The sequence below is a fragment of the Anas platyrhynchos genome, chromosome Z (genome assembly GCF_047663525.1).
Source record: "Anas platyrhynchos isolate ZD024472 breed Pekin duck chromosome Z, IASCAAS_PekinDuck_T2T, whole genome shotgun sequence".
Lineage (NCBI taxonomy): Eukaryota > Metazoa > Chordata > Aves > Anseriformes > Anatidae > Anas > Anas platyrhynchos.
This window is the reverse complement of record NC_092621.1, coordinates 84,699,073-84,720,530: the sequence shown is the minus strand read 5'-3', so window position 1 is coordinate 84,720,530 and position 21,458 is coordinate 84,699,073. Positions and strand designations below refer to the sequence as shown.

Below are 21,458 nucleotides of genomic sequence, written 5' to 3'. Positions count from 1 at the left end.
GTTCAGTGAGGGATTTTGTCTGGCACGAGAGAAGAGAGTGGACCTCTTTAAAAGCTGGTGCACAGAAGTCAATTTCTTAAACCAATTAGGATGTCAGTACTCAATAAATATACAGGAAGATATTGATGCACTGGTTCCCTATTGTCTATCAAACCATATGGCAGCATTCACAACATAAATCGGTGGGGCGGGGGGGCGGGGAACACAGCAGTCAATCAACAGATAAATATCCCACGAATAAGACATTTGAAAAATGACATTTCTACATTACTACAGCATTATTTAAGAGCAAGAGTCCATTATCCTCTTGTTCTGATGACATTATCTCTTAAATTTACCTGTATTATTTCTAATCTTTATTAATAAGTAAATGCAATTCAGCCCAGAAGCATTAAAACACTTCATTGAATAACAATCTATAGTATTAAATAATACAGCTCTTCTACAATTACAGTTGCTTGAAGGTTTTCTTTATTGAAGAGTAAAGAATCACCCATGGCAAAAAAAATTGCATAGCAAGTAGCTAGTTACAAGAAAAGATCAGCAATGATGAAGATACTTTAAAGGTTAACTATCTGAAATCCTAATAAAGGCAATCATTTAAAAACAAACAAACAAACTGAATGTGCGATTAGAAAAAGACTTGTATTTCTTTCTGAAGAAGTTTAGTAGCTTAGCCTTAAAATTTTACACTACTCTGTAAAATACAGACGCACTCCGCTAAAATACAAGTAACGGATAGTTTTATGGACCTCAGTGTGGCTTGGATTATGTATTTACCATCTCATCTTGATGATCATTTGATCACTAAAAAGGTAAAATTATATTGACTGAAGCCTAAGGGAAATGAGTATTTTTGTGTCACGTAGATACAACTCAGAATTATTCAACAACTGCATTACATTCAGTTCAAGACATCCACCAAATCCAGAAAGTCACTGATGAGTCTTTGTGTACATTACACAGAATTGTGTAGGTTATGAGACATCATTCTTACTGTATTTATTCAGGCATGGAACACGGTGTGCAGGAGAAATTGCAATGCAAGCCAACAATAGAAAATGTGGAGTTGGAGTAGCCTACAATTCCAAAGTTGGAGGTAAGAAAATGAAAATAGTTAGATGTCTGATGTGAAGGGAAACTAGAAAAATTCTGTGAAATGCTGAATGTTTTCAGATACCATTAATCCAAAATATAAATTACCGTTCCTTCACAGGAATCATCACTCTTGCAGTATTAGTGTACAAAATCCTGACTGGCCACAGGGCAGAGTGATAGATCTATGTGACACCATTTCTTAAATGCCATTGTGTTCTCTGGAATTTGTCACTTGAATAGAAGTAAATGGTGTAATATGTAACAACAAAGTAATAATATGGATTAATAATGATCTATTTTGTAAACAGAGATCTTTTAAGGAATGATGGATTCATTTGTAGCTGGTTATCTTGGAAGGAGATGGCATGGAGGAGGAGAGGGGATTGAGCAGATTAGAAGAAAGAATATCCAAATTAATCCATTAGAAGTTTATGAAATAGTTATGATTAAAGTATTAGCTGCAAATGGTTATTTGGCTCAGAGGAAGATACTTGTTGCAGTCTAGTTTTTCCATTACTTCTTTTTTCCTTTTAAACAAAAGGATGATGAGTGACAGTTGACACCCATAACTGCCGTTCCCACCATTTTGGTCTTACGTTTGTAGGTTCCCGTTTACTCTACTCAGCTGTCATAGATGTCAGCTTTGCAGTCTGCCTTCGCCATAATGCATTATGCTGTCATGCTCTGTTTAAATAAAATATCTCACTCGTGAGATGAAGATGCCAAATTTTCAAAGCAGGGTAAAGTGGATGAAGCTGCAGTGATGTCTGAACTCCTGCTGTGCCCATATTTTAAGGCACTTGCATCTATATAGAAGGTTCTTCCACAGATTTCATTTGCAAATGCAAACTAGAAATCTGTACTGTGTGACTTGTCTAGAAAAGGAAAATGACAGGAGGAAAAGCAATCCAGTGCTTCAGATTACCCAGAAAACTCCTAATATCTGGGTGGCAAATAAGAAAAATACACAAGAGTTGAAATAAATTGTAAGCCAGTATATATGACCAGGGTGATTGAGATAGAGGAATAACAAAAACATGTCCAAAGAGCAAGAGAAAAATAGGAGAATTCTTCAAAAGATTTAGCTAAATTTGGTCTGGGTAGACACTGGAAGGTTTTGTTTGTTTGTTTGTTTGTTTGTTTGTTTGTTTTTCAGTGCAAGGCTATGGAGGATTCATTTCTTCACAGGCATTTTTTCTTTTTCTTTTTTTCTTTTTCTTTTTCTTTTTCTTTTTCTTTTTCTTTTTCTTTTTCTTTTTCTTTTTCTTTTTCTTTTTCTTTTTCTTTTTCTTTTTCTTTTTCTTTTTCTTTTTCTTTTTCTTTTTCTTTTTCTTTTTCTTTTTCTTTTTCTTTTTCTTTTTCTTTTTCTTTTTCTTTTTCTTTTTCTTTTTCTTTTTCTTTTTCTTTTTCTTTTTCTTTTTCTTTTTCTTTTTCTTTTTCTTTTTCTTTTTCTTTTTCTTTTTCTTTTTCTTTTTCTTTTTTTTTCGTTAAATCCTTGGAATGATGCATTACACACTTCTATTTGACATTAGTTCAGGGTGACTTCTTTAAGCGGCTGTTTGCTTGTATCAATTGCCATGCTGGATAAATCCAGTGGTCCGTAGCCAATGCATTCTCTCTGATAGTCAGCAATATATGCTTTGAGAAAAAGGGAAAGAAACCCTGGCTTTTGGAATATGCTGTTCTCTGACCTTCAACATTAGAGACTGGTTTAACTTTGCCTTGAAGTCAAACATTCAATTCAAAATTTTTCATTTTCCATGAAAATAGTAACTTTAATAACCTCAAGCATTCCTATTAGTACGTTAATGTCTGGCCCTGTTCTGAAATCTGTGTAAATCTTTTAAACAGCTTTTGGCCATGAATCCCACAGGCCATCCCTATGTGCTGTGTGAAACAAATACTTCTTAATGTCAATTTTAAAAGTGACACCTTTCAGTTTCATATAACGTTAGCCTCTTGTTTGGTATAGAGCTAAGAAATTGTGTATTTATCACCTTTGGAGTAAAGCAGAGTGTGTATATCTTTGTGCATATCTAACCACAGCACTATGCTACGATATTTCTCTGGTGCTGCCATGGAAATCAAATGATTAAGAAGTTTCATTTCACAAAGGACTGGGCTGAGAGTTCCCACATAGTGATGTGCTGCTAAAAATAGCCTTCTGCCATGCAGATACATATATGTGTCTGAAATTACCTTGGGCTTTGTCTGCTTTTGAATTTGTAGGACTGATGGTGAGTGAAAGCATGTGGAAGAATTTATGCAAGAGCAGATAATTGGAATCTGCTTAGGGAAATATCACTGCAGTCATCAAATCCCAAGCTGACTTAAACAAGCAGTATTTTTGGAGGTCATAAAGACATGACAGTATTGTTTTTTTATTTTTTTATTTTTATTTTGTTTGTTTGTTTTTCCACTGAGCTTTTTTTGTTTGTTTGTTTGTTTGTTTTTAATCAATGCATTGCCAGTGTGCATGTTTTCTTCCTTACTACATTATTTATCAGTGGAATTGGCTTTGTCTTCTTGTTTGAGAAATGTTTCTCTGCATTTCCAGTATCTCATGATACATTACAACCCAGTGTCCAGAGTGTTGCAGTCATTTCCACACAGACAGATCTTTGCTCACAGCACACATGTATAACAGATTCTCACAATTCTGAGCTAGTTGAAAAAGGAATATTCAAAATTTCAAGTTACAAGTTTAAACCTATCCAGGGCAAGAGGTATTTGTAGAACCTGAAGTACCTTGATTCTTTTCCCAGCTTCATAAGCAATAGTGGGCTAGCAGTGGTTGAACAGATTAACTCCTTTGTCTCTTTTTTGCCACTAATTAATATGAAATAATAAAGATCAGTTTTCTTTCAGAGGTGTTGAGTCTTAGAGGGCAGCCGTTTGGGGAAAGAATTATGGAATTATGCTCTTATTTATTTATTTATTTATTTATTTATTTTTAAGCACTGTCACATTCTTCCTGGCATGCTTTGGAAAAATCCCCATTTGGTGGAAAATGCCAGAAAATCAGTCATCATAATTCACCAGCTGCCTATAACGGTGCAGCTGCTGTCATACACACTTGCCAAGTTTGGGAGAACCCTGACATTTTCATCGCTTGAAAACACAGACTGAATCCCGACTGCACTAACCGTCAGATTGCTGCTCTTGCTGGGAGAGCCATGCCGTGGTGGGGGTTTCTGTCCTCACCTAGTGCTGGACGGTAGTAATAATCCCACTGCAGAGCTAGGGGCTTGCAGAGCAGGGGGTGCAGTGCAGGCGAGCCACTGCCTGCCACTGAATTTTAAGTACCACTGTGATTAGGCTTGATCTGGAGAAGATTAGATCATGCAGTTACTAATAAAACATTAATGGCTAGATATCACTAGCATCCCTGGATTTCTCACAGTAGGAAGAATACGGTAGTAAAGCAACAGTGAGCATTTTTTGTGGTGAAGGCTGAAGAGCTTGTGAAATAGCATCACAAAGACAGTAAAATGGCTTAATGACAGAGAGGACGGTGCTTTAGTCAGAACAGTCAGAATTACATCCTTGAACTAAAACTCTTAAAAATAATGTTGACAAAACCTATTTAATTTTAGTGATATGATAGCAACTTGAGAAAAGAATTTTGTTATTTTAAAAGAAGAAGAAGAAGGTCATTACAATGAGGGCTCATTGTAATGAAAAGAAAGCAGGAACAGTAAACAGAACAACATCTTCCTGGTTTTGTGCAAAAACAGAGAAAGAGGTAAATAAGGTGCAACAAAATTTTAGGATTTTTTTTTTTTCACGTTTGTAGAGAGCACCAAGCTCTACAAATAAAGGGTAAGTGTACTATTTTACATTGACGTTAACTATCCTGAGTATTATTTAAATGAACAGCAGTTGTCTGTGGTACAATAGTTATAGATTAATTTTGCTGGAAAATTTACAATCAGGTAACAAAGATGAAGAAGAAACAGACAGTAAATACAGTCTGCTTGTTTTTCTCTGTTAAGGTATACGTATGCTGGATGGAATAGTCACTGATGCTATTGAAGCCAGTTCAATTGGTTTCAATCCAGAACACGTGGATATTTACAGTGCAAGCTGGGGACCTAATGATGATGGTAAAACTGTTGAGGGACCTGGGAGACTGGCACAGAAAGCTTTTGAGTATGGGATAAAACAGGTATGATGCTATATGATAGATATGATACGATAGAAAAAAATGCAATGAAATGTGGCAGAGAACAGGATTTTAAAATGGTTCATATCAGGCAGGAAAAGAAAATGGTTTGCACTCTATTCATTTAAACATATTTAAAAAGGAAAAGAGAAATTTTAATAGTACTGATCAGAGAAATTACTAGCTAGAACAGGACTTTTAAAAAAGCACTACCAGAGCCTTCTAAGCTGGTTTTAGCTGTTATTCTCTACAGATAAGCTTTCTTTTTCTGTTGCTACTTTAGCTGCCTTTGTCTTGCCCTACCCCCACTCTCCTCTGCTGCTTGTTTTGCACTGAACAGTAATTGGATTTCTGCACTGAAAGCCTATAAAAATTTAATACAAAATTTCTGCTTTGTGAATATTTTGCTGTGTGAAATAGCTATGCATTTTAGCACCCCGTGGATGGGCTTGTATTGTGTTTATAAATTGGTGCATATCATGATCCAATTAAATTCAAGATAGTAAAAACGCATGATGAAGAGTATTGGAAACAGTGGTTTTACAGTTCTGTTTTATGTTATCCTCTTTTGATGTCGTTGGATGATCAGTAGTGTACAAAGAGAAAGATGCTGGAGATGTATTAAAAAGCTGCTTATGCTATTGCCAGTGAAAAGATATCTAAAGAAGGACAGGTAGTAATACAGAGAGGAAGTCTGTATTAGTCAGAGACAAGAAAGGAGAGAAAGAAAGCTTGAAGGACAGGAGCAAATCAAGAGAGGGTATTGAAAACAGAGCAGTTAACATTAGCAGATAAGAGAGAAGAAGAAAGGAGTCTGACAACTGACAAGCATACTCTGAGGGAAGAATGGAGGCTGGGAAGGGATGGGTTGGTGATAAACAGGGATCTAAGTCCGTAGGTAGGCAGTTAGTGAAAAGGGATAATTAAAGGCACTAATTAGGAACCAATGTTTGGTGGTCATACTCTGAAAAATCAGGTTATTTGGTGAGGAATGTACCTGTTTTTACAACTTGTTTTATTTACTGAGGGGAATGAATTTACTCACTAATTTGTCAGGCTTCCTCATGCATGGATCTGGATGCTCTCCATCCCCCTTAGTCAGTCAGAGATGGAGCTGCCAATGAGTCTCATCCCTGGCTCGTTTATTGCTGGCCCAGTAAAACACTTAAGCATATGCTTAGCCTTAAGCATCTGAGAGGCATTGGTAGCACTCCAAGAGAAATCAAATCATCTGTTTACATATACCGTTGCTTTTCTGGACTGCAGCCTTTATTTTCAAAAGAAGATATTATCTCATTTTCTGTAATTCATGTGGGTTGTCCTTCCCATTTTAGCAATTGTATCTCAAAGAGGACAGCTTATTTTTCTGTTTTCTTTATTTCTAATGCTTTAAGTGCTGCAAATGTTGCTTAGGCCATGCATGAAAAACTTTAAATCTTATCTGAGGGGTGAGGGTGATAAAAACCTGTATTTCAACTGCAGTTTCCAGTGAATATACATATGTTAATAAAGAATAAAAAATGAACTTTTGCTTTTCACATGAAACATATTTTCTTCTCTGAAGGACGAGCACAGCTGAAGGCTGAATAGCTGCTATATGCTTCCTCTGTGATAGCTGTGATGGTTGACGTGCTGCTGCAGCACTCTGTTGTCAGCTGTCAGCATCAGTTGTTAGCTGCTGCTACCTCATTACTCTCTGGGGGCCAGAGCAGGGAATTAAAATGGTTATGTCCTGAGCCTGCTGGTGCTGGCCCACAGATTTGTAAGAAAAGGGAGGCTTTTCAACCAGATGTGCTTACTGTTGCTGTTTTTCAGCGAGTGCCAACAGTGAAAGGCTTCATTACAAAAAAAGAAATTGGTGCAAAAGTCATATTGTGTACATCATTTATACTGTTTACCATGCCTCTGATTACAAGAAATGCAAGTGAAATAACTCCTGATGAACTAGCTATTTCTTTAAATAAAAAAAAACATTTTTCCTAGAAGCATTCAGGACTGAAACACTCTTATGTGGGAAAACTTTCCTGCTGATCACAGACTCTGTTTTTAACACTAAAACCTGTTTTAAGGAAACTTACTGTCCATGGACAGTAAATGTAGATTAGTCAAGCTAAAATATACAGACAAGCTAAAAGATTGTACTATAGAGTCTGAGGTAGAAAATCACAAGTAGCTGTTTTCTTCTGTCTCTGTCTTCTATAGTGGAAAATTATCCTTTTCTACCTGAAAACCGAATATATTAGGACTTATATATATAACCTAATATACTAGGACTTTCATGTTGGGGGGAGAGGAGGGGACAGGAGGAGTTGCTAAGAATATATTACAAAATCTCTTTTATAACAACCCATTTCATTTCCTCTAGGGCCGAAATGGAAAAGGCTCCATTTTCGTATGGGCTTCTGGGAATGGAGGTCGTCAGGGTGACAACTGTGACTGTGATGGTTATACTGATAGTATCTACACTATCTCCATTAGCAGTGCTTCTCAGCAAGGCCTTTCTCCCTGGTATGCAGAGAAGTGCTCTTCAACTCTGGCCACAGCATACAGCAGTGGGGATTATACTGACCAAAGAATTGTAGGTTGTTTTTACCAGATTCAGAAAAAAACATAGAAATGTGTTATATATGCAAATAACAAATGACAGGTCTTAAATGCTTAGTGTTGACCACCTGTTTTACATGCTTAGTGCTTTCATTTTGAAGCAGTGAGGGATTTGTACTCCAGGATATTGTTGTATTCTCAGAACATCTACCGTAGAGCGATGGCTAAACAATATTGTCGTATCAAAGAAATTAAATCCACTTGCTTGAAATCTTCTGGTATCTGTGTATGATGGAGGCCTCTCAATGGAGATGGTCCCATTCTTCATGAGGAGAGATTGAGACTATAAGCAAAAAACTTGTGGAGTTAGTGTACCCGTATCAGTCAGCACCTCTGGTATACATTGTTGCTCCAACACTTACCTTTTGTAAGATTTTTAGCCCCTCGGTTCCCACTGGTGACAGTAACAATGGAGCTTTGAAACCTGTGAGAGGTACTCAGCAAGTGGACAGATCAGTCTGTGCCTTCGTTAATGGTGCAAGATATGACTTGTACTAAAGAACTTTTCTGTGATAAAATAATATTGAAGGACTGATAATTTCTGTTCAGCTCTGGTTGATGGTAATTTTACAGCAAACTACGTGGATGGGGATTAAAACAATGCCATTCCAAATTAGCCATGGGTCAGTACTTCCTAATTGACTAGTTTTCATAACCGAGATGTGAAGGTCTTGGTGTTGCCTCTTTGCATATCTAGAGATGCGTTTGGTATTTAATTGCCAAATAAAGCATGTTTCATTGCAAATTATAGTTCTTTTGCTGAAGAGGGAGCAGAACACTAATACTAATCCTATGAGTAATTTTCCAGCAAGCAGTAATTTTAAATGTTCTAGGCCCAACACAATGATCTGTTTTTATGATTCACCAGTAAGCCTGAAACACTTATTGTGAAACCTTAGAATAAAATAAGATATTCAGTGTGGGAGTATTTTGTTCCAACACAAAGCATTTTGATACAAAAATTATAGTTGAAGTAAGAAGAGAGGATTGAAATATGAACGGATTTAAACATCCATCACTTTGCTGGTGAGGAATGTATTAATACGCATCAAGTAAAGGATACATAGTTATGTTTGTGAGAATGGATTGACTGTATTTACAACTGTTTATTCATGCAATCTGAATATTTTCAGACAATTTTTTGTTGTTTTTCTGTCAGACAAGTGCTGATCTTCACAACGAGTGTACAGAGACTCACACTGGGACCTCTGCATCTGCACCACTGGCAGCAGGAATTTTTGCTCTGGCTCTGGAGGCAAAGTAAGATGTCACAAAATTACTGTTGAAACTCCTGTTTTTCAGATGCCCCACTATCTTACCTCAAGCATTGCCTTCCTGAAAGTTACACTATCTCATGCTGCTGCTCCACTTGTCAGTCAGACTTACTCAGGCTGATGACAGAAATAAGCAGCTACTTGCCTCAACACTGTCCTAGCAAGTCAGAACCAACGCAAGTAAAACGTGATGACCAAGTAATTTTAGTCCATTTAGTGTGCTGGCAACAATTGTTTGCTGAGCTGGTCAATTGCACTTAAAGGCAGTGAGGGTTCGCTTCTGTCAAGAGAGCTCAATTTGAAGACAATAGGTTGCGGGAGTTTAGGTGAAGTGCTTAGTCAATTTGCGGAACCTTTCCTGTTGGTGATGAGACATAAATTGGAAGGTACCGAAGCTCAGCTTTCAGAGCAGGCAGGGAGCAGACAGGTTCACACCCTGCAGGGCTGGTAGCCAGAACTATGAGTTAGAGGTGGGGGTAAAGAACAGGGTAGGACAAGACAATGTTGGCACATTGATGACAAGACAATGGCCTTTTCACTTAGACATCAGGGTGTAGGCTTAGCACTTGAATGTTGTGTGTTCAGCTTCCTATTCTATTGCGTACTCCTTTAATGACATAAGCCAAGGGCCATATCTTAAAGGGTAGAGTTGATCATAGATGACTCAAATGCCAAGTGAATTTTCAAAGTTCTCACCAGTTTCCATAAAGAGTGGTGGGAAATAATATTTTTGATAGATAAATTTAAATGCCTAAACTATTGGACTCTAATCTTGCTAGATAGCATTTACATAGCAATCTTGTTTACCTGAAGAAGTATTGGAAGAATACGGATGCAACGTGCTCTATATTTTAAAATAGTAGGGTACCATGTACATTGAAAACACTTTCTGTTGCAAACTAATGTTGCAAACTAAAGAGAAAAATTATAGATAGTCTCGAAACAATTAACCGGGCACATTCTCTCAACAGTCCAAATCTAACATGGAGGGATATGCAGCACCTGGTAGTATGGACCTCAGAATATGATCCACTGGCTGGCAATCCAGGATGGAAAAAGAATGGAGCGGGACTGATGGTAAACAGCCGATTTGGGTTTGGACTACTCAATGCCAATGCGCTGGTGGATTTAGCTGATCCCAAAAGATGGAAAGGTGTACCAGAAAAGAGAGAGTGTATTGTGAAGGACAAAAGCTTTGAACCAAGGTAAGAATGTGTGTTAGTAGTAGCTAGGCTTACATCTATTTTAGTAATGCCTGAAGGATAGTATTGTGCACGGATCACTCAAAAGCAGACTAAGAGATTTCTTTTGATTCATTTGGTTTTGCCCTACTATATTCCCCCAGGAACAGGCAAGCAGCATTTGCTTGCTTGCTATTTTTTAGTGTAAGACTGATGAACATCACTAGCACGAACTCTCACAAAAATGAGATCATTATCTCTGCTTTTACAGACAATGCATGTATGAATGATACTGTGAAACTGAACCTCATCAGATAAGAATGTTTAGACTGCTATCAGCAGATGAGCAAAAAGATACCAATTTTTTTCAGAGATTTTTTTTAAAGGAACATCTGTAGAAGTCTTAGCAACTCTTGTCCTGTGACATGCATAGGGTATGTTGAAATCAGGGTGATATACTAAGCTTTAGTCACATCCATAGCACTGCTCTTATGAAACACGCATGTTTCAGAGGTTCACTGGAAAGAGTTACAAGCCATATTCACAAGTGCTCATAGCACAGTGAGCCTAAACTGAGCTCAGCATACAAGCTTTAATCACAAATCACTAACCTGATTAATGAGTAGGGATATCTGGAATGTTTTTGTCTCTACTTGTTCATTTATGTGTTTGTTCTTTAGAATAAATACAGATATTTCAAAGATAGAAATTATACCATGTGAGTGCACTAAAAATCTGTCTGTAAAAACATATTATGGTGTTTTGGAGTGTCACTGCTTGGTAACCTTACAATTTATGCTGTTTTACTATCGATTTGTTTTTATGAGCCTTCTCCTTTCCACAGAGTGTTGATCTAGTTCTGGTGTATGCAATACTTGCTGTTTATGTATTTTTATTGCAGTCTTCTGTGTGACATTATAAAAACAAAGATCCCAATGTTTTGAATTCTGAATGATTTCTGTGGTGATTTACCCTTCTCATTAGAAGTAATGGAAATTGTGCAGAGAAAGCTATGCATGAACACGTATGGACGATGTAAGCCTTTTTTTTTTTGTAGAGATGGCATTAACCACAAAAAATAAAAAATGCTGTGCCTGATGCAATGTTATAACTTTATGGTAACAGCTCTATTGCGTATTTCTATGAGGCAGCTAAGTCTGATAGAGTCATGTGATGTAGCTGACTGCATAGACTTTTTTTTTTGTAGCTTCTGTGGAACAGCGAAGTGCTGACAGAAACTAAATAACCCAGACTTGCTTGCTTCCAGGGCGGGTTGCATAACTGTAACTTATACAGTGTACACAACTTGATCCACTTCAGTATTTCCTGTGCATTCAGGACTCCCAGGGTTTTCATGGGGACATTTAAATTTTTTTTTTCTTTACTTCTCTTCCCATCATTCTGAAATGATTGTTATTGTTTCTACGCTTCACATAATGATCCAGAATCAAAAGTTTCTGTCAGTAATATTTACTGTAATTTTGACAGATTATTAAGAGCAAATGAGGAAGTCATCATTGAAATTCCCACAAAAGCCTGTGAGGGTCAAGAAAACTCAATTGCATCTCTGGAGCATGTGCAGCTTGAGGCAACAATTGAATATTCCCGTAGAGGTGATCTTCATGTCACCTTGGTGTCTCCATCAGGTATGGGAAGCTAAGACATTACTTTCTGTTGCTGTAGTGTGTAACATTTCATTAAAACTACTTGTTCCTCAGAGGATTAAAAAATAGCTAAACACATCATTACACAAATCTAGGCACAACCAACAGGTGAATGTGAGGACAAAGCATCCTGGGAACGAGAACTAGTTCTTTGAGTGCCTTTTTCACTCTTCTTGCATTTTGGATTATTTTTGTAAGAAGATGTTTACTTCAGAAATGAAGGCGCTGTTTCTAATGTGTCACATTCTAGCACCTGGACCTGTGAAAACTGAGAGTTCCTGGCAGTATCAAATTGTAATGCCTATCAGCCTTCCTGTGATTTAATGACCTAATGGAAAACTCAAGAAGTCTGACTCCCTAGATTTTACCCAAGTGTTTCCCCATTGGTGAATGTAAAAAAAGTCTCTATTTGGCACCATAGTACAACTGTATTAGGTATGCTACAACATAACAAGTGATCTTGACAGTGCCCTGAAATAAGGAGAATGAAAAGAAAGGAGAAAGAGCATAAATAACTTTGTAGAGAGTAAGATCTTCTGTCAGATCTGCTGATATTATTAAGAAGCAAAACAAAACAAAAAACAGATAAACTTTCAGATTAGAATTTAAACGTTGGTCTAATCTAATTTACTGATATTAAAGGGTGATCTAATAATTTGCATATAATAAGCTACTAATGCCTCGTTGATGTGATTGTTGCATGACCTCACTTCAAAGCAGGCTTAGATACTGTACACACAATATTCTTCCAAAGCCTACCTTGTCTGGGATTCCTTTTAACCCTAGCATTAATTCTTCATTTTCTGAGTTTAGCTTTTGTCTTATGGGTCCAATGTTGCTGTAATCTGTTTCACCCTTGATTATTGGTGGTATTTTCTAATTTAATTCCATCTTAGATAAGTTTTGGGATGTAAGCATATAGATGGACTATGGCACTTCGTGGAGCTCTTTCTACTTTTATAGAGATAGTTTCCTCCTTGTGTTGCTAATACATAGGAAGCCTGGTTTCATCTCAGTAAAACACCCCTTTTTGAAAAACCAATGATAGTAATATGTTCCTCATCTGCATATGTATATCTCTGGGTTTAGTTGAGGTAGCAATAGTCAAGTATTGCTGCCCCCACAATACTATCATGTTGCTATTATGACTGAACTATCCTTTAGTTCTTGCTGCTTTTTTTTTTCACTTTCCTGTAAAACATTCCTACTAAATATGTCATCCCTTTTCTTTATTTACAGTGTTACCTTTAAACATATTTATAGCTTGTGATCAGTCTCCCTGGGGCTTCTCTTGCTCCATATTATGTAAATAGAGCTTCCACGCTCTCTCCTTATATGCAACTAAACAAAAAAAAATCTTCTGCTCTGCATTAGAGTCTCTTCTGCTGCAGAAATGCTTTTTGAACTGTAGCATTTTTGTAATAATAATAACAATACAAATAGTTTTTGCCCTGTTGGAGTTCTGGGCTGTAACATTTTACATTCACTCTCCTGCCAGAAATACAACAATGAATTCAGGATAAGGCTTTGATTTTCAATTCTGTGTGAGCTGGTTTTGATAAAGTACCCAGTGACCAGAGATAGCATGTTTCCCATCCCCCAAGCCATGGCTAAGTGGTGTTTTTCGAGGGTACCTTTGCACTACATAGTTTGCTTGTCACTTGGCTTGGTTTGCAGAAGTGTACACATATGAACAGTCACTACTGTTGATCTTGCACTAACACAGGGACCAGCACTGTCTTACTGGCTGAGAGAGAGAGAGATAAATCTCCCAATGGCTTTAAGAACTGGGACTTCATGTCTGTTCACACATGGGGAGAGAATCCAAGAGGCACCTGGGTGTTAAGAATTACTGATGTGGTAAGTATGTCTGATAAGTTTGAGAGCTTGAATATGATCACTAGCCACTATCAAGTATGTTGAGCAGTGAATCTTCTCATGAAAGAAGCTACAGCAAGAGTTTATTTAAACAGAGCATCCATCTGGCTTAAAGATTAAAGACCGGCTCATCTGAAGAAACAGCATTAAAAAAAAAGATAAAGTCAGATTTTCTTCTAACATAAATGCAAAGAACTGTACTCATTCCAGTGACATGTACCTGTCAAAAGGAGTTTCATGCCTATGTTTTTCTCACATAATATGTCACTGGAAGAAGTCACTTCTTAATATAATTTTTTGTGATTCATGAAGTATGTAATCAAATTTACATATGATTAACTGCCTTTTTTTTTTTTTTTCCGTGCAGAAAAGAGCACATGATAGACAATAGTCTCCTCTTGGTACATGTGCATAATTTTCATTAACTCAAACCCCTTGGAATTAATGAATTTCTGGTGGCCTTAGAGAGCTATGCTGATATATATCTTTCCCTAACCTCTTTCTCAGAGTAATTACTGCTGAACAACCTTTAAGAATTAAAGCCAAGAAATCTACAGATATAAAATAAATAAGTTTACTAAAAGCGCTTGGGAATACAGATTGTGACAGTGAGACAGAAGAAGGCTGTTTGATAGGCAACTGAAAAATCATTCTCTTCAAAGCGAGAGTGATCAGACTCAGTCATCTCTGGAGAATTTCATTGAAGTTGTCTGTTAATCAGCTTGTCATTAAGGATCAGATCCTGCAAGAAACCAAGTGCTTCCTAGCAGACACTGAGTCTCCAACCCTTACTGGCCTTGAATTGTAATCAGGAGGATGATACTGAATACTGAGCAGATGGACAAGGCAGTAGAAGTAAATATTATTATCAACAGCGTAGTGTTAATACTGTAGGCTTATAGATAACCCCATGGTTACAGATATCCTGCTCTTTGTAGCTAAAATAATGCCTTTTTTTTTTTTTTTTGGAAGAAAGGAAGCTAAGAAGGGCATTTTGTATGTAACTATCTTTTTGTTTTCAATTTCAGGCTAGTGGTTCCTGAAATTTACAATAAGCTGAGTTTTTGTCTGCAAGAAACAATGGATTTTTTCCTCAGTTTATAGGGTTTTGTGATTCCAGAAATAAGTTTTCACATTAATGTCTTCACCTGAAATCAGAGATCGCCATGCAGAGTTACTGATAATTTAGTTGCCACATAAATTGCATATGTAAACTTTGGCATAAACGTAGTAAAAAAGAGCTTCAGCAGCTCTCTTCAGTCAATAAATGACCAAGTTAAAATTCTGAAAGAAGCTTTGGAAAAATAAAGTTTCACACTGTTCTATGTACCCTTCTCTTTCACTTTCTTCTATTTAAATACCATTGACAAAACGAATGGACAAAACATTTGTAGCTCACCTCCACAGACTGCTATTGTACACTACCACAGAATGTTATTCTGAGCTACTGTTTCAATGGTTGTTCTTGTGAGAAAATTGCCAAGGACTGGCTTAGTGATCTAATACCAATAACACAAACTTATACTTCAGTAATTTTGTGTTGTGTTTTGAAATTCCGTTGATGATTACATGATCAATTAATAATTACGTTAACTCAAAAGATGAATACTTGGAGTAGTCAAGCCATTGCATTAAATCCCACCTTCTGATATGTTCTGTCTCTAATGTATTAGTCTTTTGGTGCTTACAAATCATGCTCTAAATTTAGATATTGAAATCTTTATTGTTTATTTTAGTGAATTCTCTCTGCTTTTTGAGCAAGTATCCTCTGTTTTTTCTTCTTACATCCTGAGAACCTATGCTAATGCTGTGCTTGTCCTTTAGTCCAGAAGAATACAAAATGAAGGAAGGATTGTAAATTGGAAATTGATTTTGCATGGCACTGCTACCCAGCCTGAACATATGAAGCAGCCACGTGTATACACATCCTACAATGCTGTGCAAAATGACAGAAGAGGAGTGGAGAAGATGACAGACCTTGTAGAGGTAGCGTCACAGTAATTGTTTTCTATATATATTTTTAAATTTCTTGGAGAATTGTGTCTTTTTCCCTAATAAGAAGATACATACTCATTTTGTATTCATTTCCTCTAGCCTCTGAACACTTGTGAGTTTTGCAAGTGTTCTAATTTTTTCAGAGTCAGCAACTGATATTTTTCTTAGCCTCTGCTTTCACATGCCAACACCTAACAGTTTTAGGATTGAAAGAAGATATTGATACTAATGCTATGAACTCAACAGCTAATGCAAGGAGGGAGAAATGCACCACTGACAGGCACACTAAATTTATGTAATTCTAGTAAGAACAAGTGTTCAATACCAAAGGAGCCTGCTGGAGTGCTTCAAGGGAGTTTGGAAGAAGGTTTGTAACAAAGAAGCATCGCAAAAGTCAGGAACTCACTTACTGAGATAGTTCAGTTACGTGGACCTGTTGCTGCCAGCTCCTTTTTCATCCTTTCCTTACCTTTAAAGTAGAGTGCTGTATGGAAAACAAATGTATTCTAGGCTTCCGAGAATAGCAGTGATTTTCTGGGTGCTCATGATGATAATATTGTATATTTTCAAAATGCTTTATTATGTTATATACTCAGCATACTTAATCACATCACATCTGTTCATCTCCCCATTAGGTAATTAGGATGTCTGTAAATAATAGAGATACTAACCTTCTTCAGCAAGGTTACAGAGGAGAATACCAAGGGAGACATAATTATGGTTTTCACATACATAAAATTGAGTGTCCACAGCTGTGGCAGCTATGTACAGCAAAATAAACTTGGAAGAAAATAAAATTGGATTCAGGAGGTGCTATAGGAAAAGGTTGGTAGACACATACTAAGAAACAGCTGAAGTTCCATTAGAAAGACAGACCCAGTGTAATTGAAGATGATACGGAGCCATATATTGCTGCATGGGAAGCACAACAAACAGTGTTGAAATGAGGTTGTGCCTCAGCAATTTCTCTGCACGTCTGTATTTGGCAATAGTCTTCCAGAGTTTGCTGAGATACATGTCATATCCATGGGTTCGCCATACTGTCATTTCCCAGGTAAAATGATTACTACAGAGCAGGTAATACAGAAGCATTAGTTCAGTCCTTTCCACAAGGGTGTGTGGCACATTCAGAGTTGCAGGTACTTGCAGGTACTTGCTCCAGACCGACAGCTGAGGAGCTGTATCCCACAGTACAGCCAGGAGTATTTCTGAGACTGGGACAAATCTTGCTGTAAAATGACAAGTTGTATCCTGCCACTGTAGGTTCTGAATTTGTAACTTCCTAAGTTATCTTCCTGAGTTAGCTTATCCTAAGTTAACTTCCTAATCTTCCTCAGGGAGATTTCATACTATATGCAATGCAGTCTGTTTTAATATGAATAATGACAGTCTGAACGAATAATAACAGTCTGCTTTGGAATAGAATGATCTAGTTCTTTTCCAGATGTTAGTGGCTCCTAAGTGAAAAAATTGTATCTACACACACATACATGAAAATCACTAATCAGAGCAAATCTGAATCCAGACAGTTTTGCTTTGACACTTAACCTCTCTTATGCCAATCTGCATTCTAGGACCACACCACACAGGAGAACCTGAGTGAAAAAAACAAAGTCACAGAAGATACTAGTAGTAGCAGTGACAAAGCAGAAGATAAAATCCCATCAGAGGCTATGCTACACTTACTGCAAAGTGCTTTTAGCAGACAGATGGCTGAGAAGCGACTGCCAAAGAAGACTGCAAGTGAGAAGTTAAATATTCCATTTGAACACTTCTATCAGGCCCTCGAAAAATTAAACAAGCCCTCCCAGCTAAAAGACTCAGAAGAAAGCCTGTACAGTGACTACGTTGATCTTTTTTACAATGCCAAACCATACAAGCATAGAGATGATAGACTGCTGCAAGCCTTGGTTGATATCATAAATGAGGGAAACTAAACTGTAGGGTATGGCACTGAGTTGGAAATATTCATTCTCCCCACCCCACCTTCATTTTTATTTTTTTTCAGAAGTCTATTGTATGCTCTAGTTGTGTAATTGCTGCTTTGATTGCTTCATATTTAACACAAATATCAAGGAAGGAAAAAAACAGGTGTGGGAGGATAAGGCAGTAAACTGATGCTTTTTAGTAATAGCTTTTTTCAAAGACTTTCTTCATTACCATCAGAGTAGATTTGCCCCCTCAGGCATGAAATGCAGCAGTATTCCCCTGAAAATACTAATGCTCTATTTTAAACAATTTTCACGTTACTTATTCTTCCACCCTATTCCCTTAGCATGAAGTAGGATTCAAAACCTGAATTACTAAGCAGTTTTGAACTGCATTGCCAAAGCTTTGGGGATATACTCTCATCCCTGGATTTGTAATGAATAGTGTAGTCTTTCTTATATTTGGCATTTATTCAAGATTTAATACTTGCAGCGAGTACCTCTTCCCTCACAGTTGTTTTTATTTTTTATTTCATTTTTTGTTCCTTTTCCAAACAACAATGCACTCTTACCCTTCTGTTCTCCTGCAAAGGAGCAGCTGGGAAACTGGAATTGGATTGGAGCATCAGTGAACACTGATGAAGTTATTAATGATTTAGACTACAGACAGACATATTCTAGTATAAAAGAGCTCCAAACAACACATTCCAGACCATGGGGATTCTCACCACCGAACTTAAACTGCCTAAATGAAGTGCCTGAATTATGAGCTTAGTTTTTCTAGGCTGTATGTAGCTAATGAAGACAGATAGCACTTAAGAGCACTTGACTAGTTTTTGCACTGGTTCTGAATTACCTGATGGAGTACTTATTTATTTTTATTGACTGGATGAACTTTGGGGAAACAATCTCTTACCTTTGGAGCCTCAGTTAGATTTCTAAAGTTGAGTAACATAAATGCCTCCTAAGATGTCTACATCCGCAGCAATCAAAGCTAGGATCATTTTGCCTGTTCCTTAAACTGTGACCAAAGAGGTGTAGAAAGGGAAATTATACCAGCACAGAACATCTAACGAGTGCATTTGGGAGTATCTGTGGTGAATTGCAACATTTCCCAAATATCTAGGAAGGTAAGGCAAAATGAATGAGGGGAGGAGGAAGGAGGTATATGAATGAAAAAATACCCAGGAGAAGGGAGTCAGAAATAGAGGAAAAAACTGCATGGGTTGTGGAGGGGGAAAAGGAAAAGAAGGAAGGGGAAAGTGAAAGAGGAGGAAACAGAGTAGCTTCAGAGAGCAGGAATGGCAGGTTGCTGCCTACCGTTAGCAGTCATAAGAGACTAAAGATGAAAAGTGAGATGACAGAGGAAAATGCAAAGTGGTGAGAAAATGGTGAGACTCCTTCAGAATATAATAAAAGTAGTGAAGGGAGAAGCAGAGTGGCCAGAAAGGTCTGTCACCCTATCCCAAGTGGAAAAAATTACACATGGCATCATATACAATAGAATGGCATCATATGGCATCTAATGACGATTTTCCACACATACCTATTTAAAGTTGGAGTCAAGATTGACTTATTGTTTTGCTGTTCATAATTGAAAACAAACAAAAACAGCAATGCATGGCTGGGTGCTCAGAAATAGGAGAGGATCTACTACAAGGAAATGAAGATTCCTAGTGTCTCATTGCAGTGCTAAAGATAATCCAAGCAAGTGCTGACTAGGTTTTACTTTTCTCTCTTTCTCATCTACCGTTCAAATGTAGAAATGTAGACTAGAAATATTTTCCAGACTATCTAGAAAAAAATGTTCCTTCTTTACTGTCTATTCCTTAAAATGAACCAACTTTCTCTTAAAAAGGAATATTTTGTTCATGACTCATTAGTTTGGATAGAGATTTTTAAAACTTCACACTAAATTCTGTAATTTCTGCTTGAAGGCAACTTTGAAAATTATCTTATCAAACTTAAGATTTAAAAATCTTTGCATTTTCATTTGATTTTAGTAGGTTCATGTCTACCTGGGGATCAGTATGTGTTTTTTGCCAGCTTTAGATAGATATGGCTTAGTTGATTTGAAGAATTCTTCCATATTTATACTCCATACTACAATGATAACAACTGCAAGAGTAAATGTCTCTTACACTTATATTGCTTGCTCTCTGCTAAGAAATTTGCTTAGAACAAGAAGTGGAAAAAAAAAGTTATTGAAATCAGAAAACTTTTTTTTTTTTATGTTGTCCCTTCAACACACAAGCTTTCTGGCAACACATAACTAGTGAACAAGCAGAATGTTATTGTAATTAAATAATAAAATGTAATTGTCAGAATTGGGAGTTTATCTCTACAATAAATATTCCCATTTGGTGAGAAAGGACCACTCTTAGTCCTGTGCAGTGAAATTCAGGGGCTGGTTCTGTCAGATAGCAGTGGTTTTTGCTAGTTGTCAATCCAGTACGTTAAAGTGAGGAAAGTACTACAAACACTCAAATCAGCCTTTGAAAGAAGTTTTCAGCTATAGATGGGTGGAATACATAGGACTTTGTTTTAAGATCGGTTCCTATGTTGTAGCCAAAGTTTCATAAGAGGACAACTTTAAAGTCCCTCTTTTGAATGTTTCCAACCCAGAGTAGACTGTACAGGAGTAAATTATTTTTATTGTTAGTCTTTCCTTGGTGCCTGTGTGGGTTTTGTGAAAAATGTAAAAGGAAAATAATGTTTTCTCTCAGAATTTTAAATTATATTTTCTTTACAGGTATTTATAATGTAGCAAAGATTTTACTGAACAGACAGAATTTTAAAAGGTATAATAAATTATATTGAAGAACCAGATTTTTCTTGGGGAAGAGACAATTTCATCCAATAAAAGTATTTTTTAAAAGGCATGTTCCAACAGCAACTGCAATATGTATGTGATGTGATGTTAAAATTTGTCTACTAGTAGCATAATACAGTGTGTTAGCAGAGCTCAGAGTGTGTGGTCTTAACATTTGTAAAGAAAACAATAAGATAATGTCAATCCATTGCCTTAAAACAACAGGGAAATACAGTTTAAAATTGAAAGCAAGGGCTTGAGAAAGTAATGAGGGGTTGGGTGAAGAAAATGTGTAATTATTGAATAAGAAGAACCACAAGGGATTTCTCCACAAGGAGGAACACTGCACCTTGCACAGCTGCAGCTGAAGTGAGGTTTGCTGCTGACACCAGTGGTATCATTGTCTCCCTGGGTCTGAAACACAGAATTGTGCATGTTTCACGTACAGACATGTCTGAAGCACTACAATGACATAGCAGAGTAGAATCAGTCATGGGGCCAAAGTTAAAAATGGGTCTTCATTTTCTTGCATTGAAGTCTTACTAATTAAAAATGCCATTTTTTCCCCACTGCTGAACAGAATTTGAACAGAATAAAAAGGAAGCCACCACGTGCTGGCAGTGCCTGTGGAGAATGGCATTTCAGGGGGAGCTGTCAGCTGCTCTACACCACATTGTGCCTCTTACTCTGTCTGCCCCTCTGCACCCCATGGTGGGTGCTTGTCCAGGGACAAGCTGTGCCATGTGGGGACCACCTGGCCTCTGTGCACAGCCTGCGGTGTTGGGTGGGCTGTTCTCATCGATGATGATGCCCAAAGAGATGAAGCCACCCGTGCAAAATGTCCTTCTCCCTCTGTTAG

The 21,458-nt window shown here is 37.2% G+C and overlaps 1 protein-coding gene across 1 annotated transcript in view; it reads left to right on the top strand.

The window, feature by feature from the left end:
* Positions 1-20,750, top strand: part of PCSK1 (proprotein convertase subtilisin/kexin type 1) — a 30,127-nt gene extending 9,377 nt beyond the window's left edge. The window contains exons 6-14 of the mRNA XM_027446812.3: positions 1,011-1,099; positions 5,094-5,266; positions 7,629-7,841; positions 9,027-9,127; positions 10,113-10,346; positions 11,811-11,968; positions 13,713-13,846; positions 15,689-15,850; positions 17,434-20,750. Coding sequence (XP_027302613.2) covers positions 1,011-1,099; positions 5,094-5,266; positions 7,629-7,841; positions 9,027-9,127; positions 10,113-10,346; positions 11,811-11,968; positions 13,713-13,846; positions 15,689-15,850; positions 17,434-17,796 — 1,627 coding nt within the window. The 3' untranslated portion in view covers positions 17,797-20,750. The remainder of the gene's footprint in view (positions 1-1,010; positions 1,100-5,093; positions 5,267-7,628; positions 7,842-9,026; positions 9,128-10,112; positions 10,347-11,810; positions 11,969-13,712; positions 13,847-15,688; positions 15,851-17,433) is intronic.
* Positions 20,751-21,458: the final 708 nt, after the last annotated feature.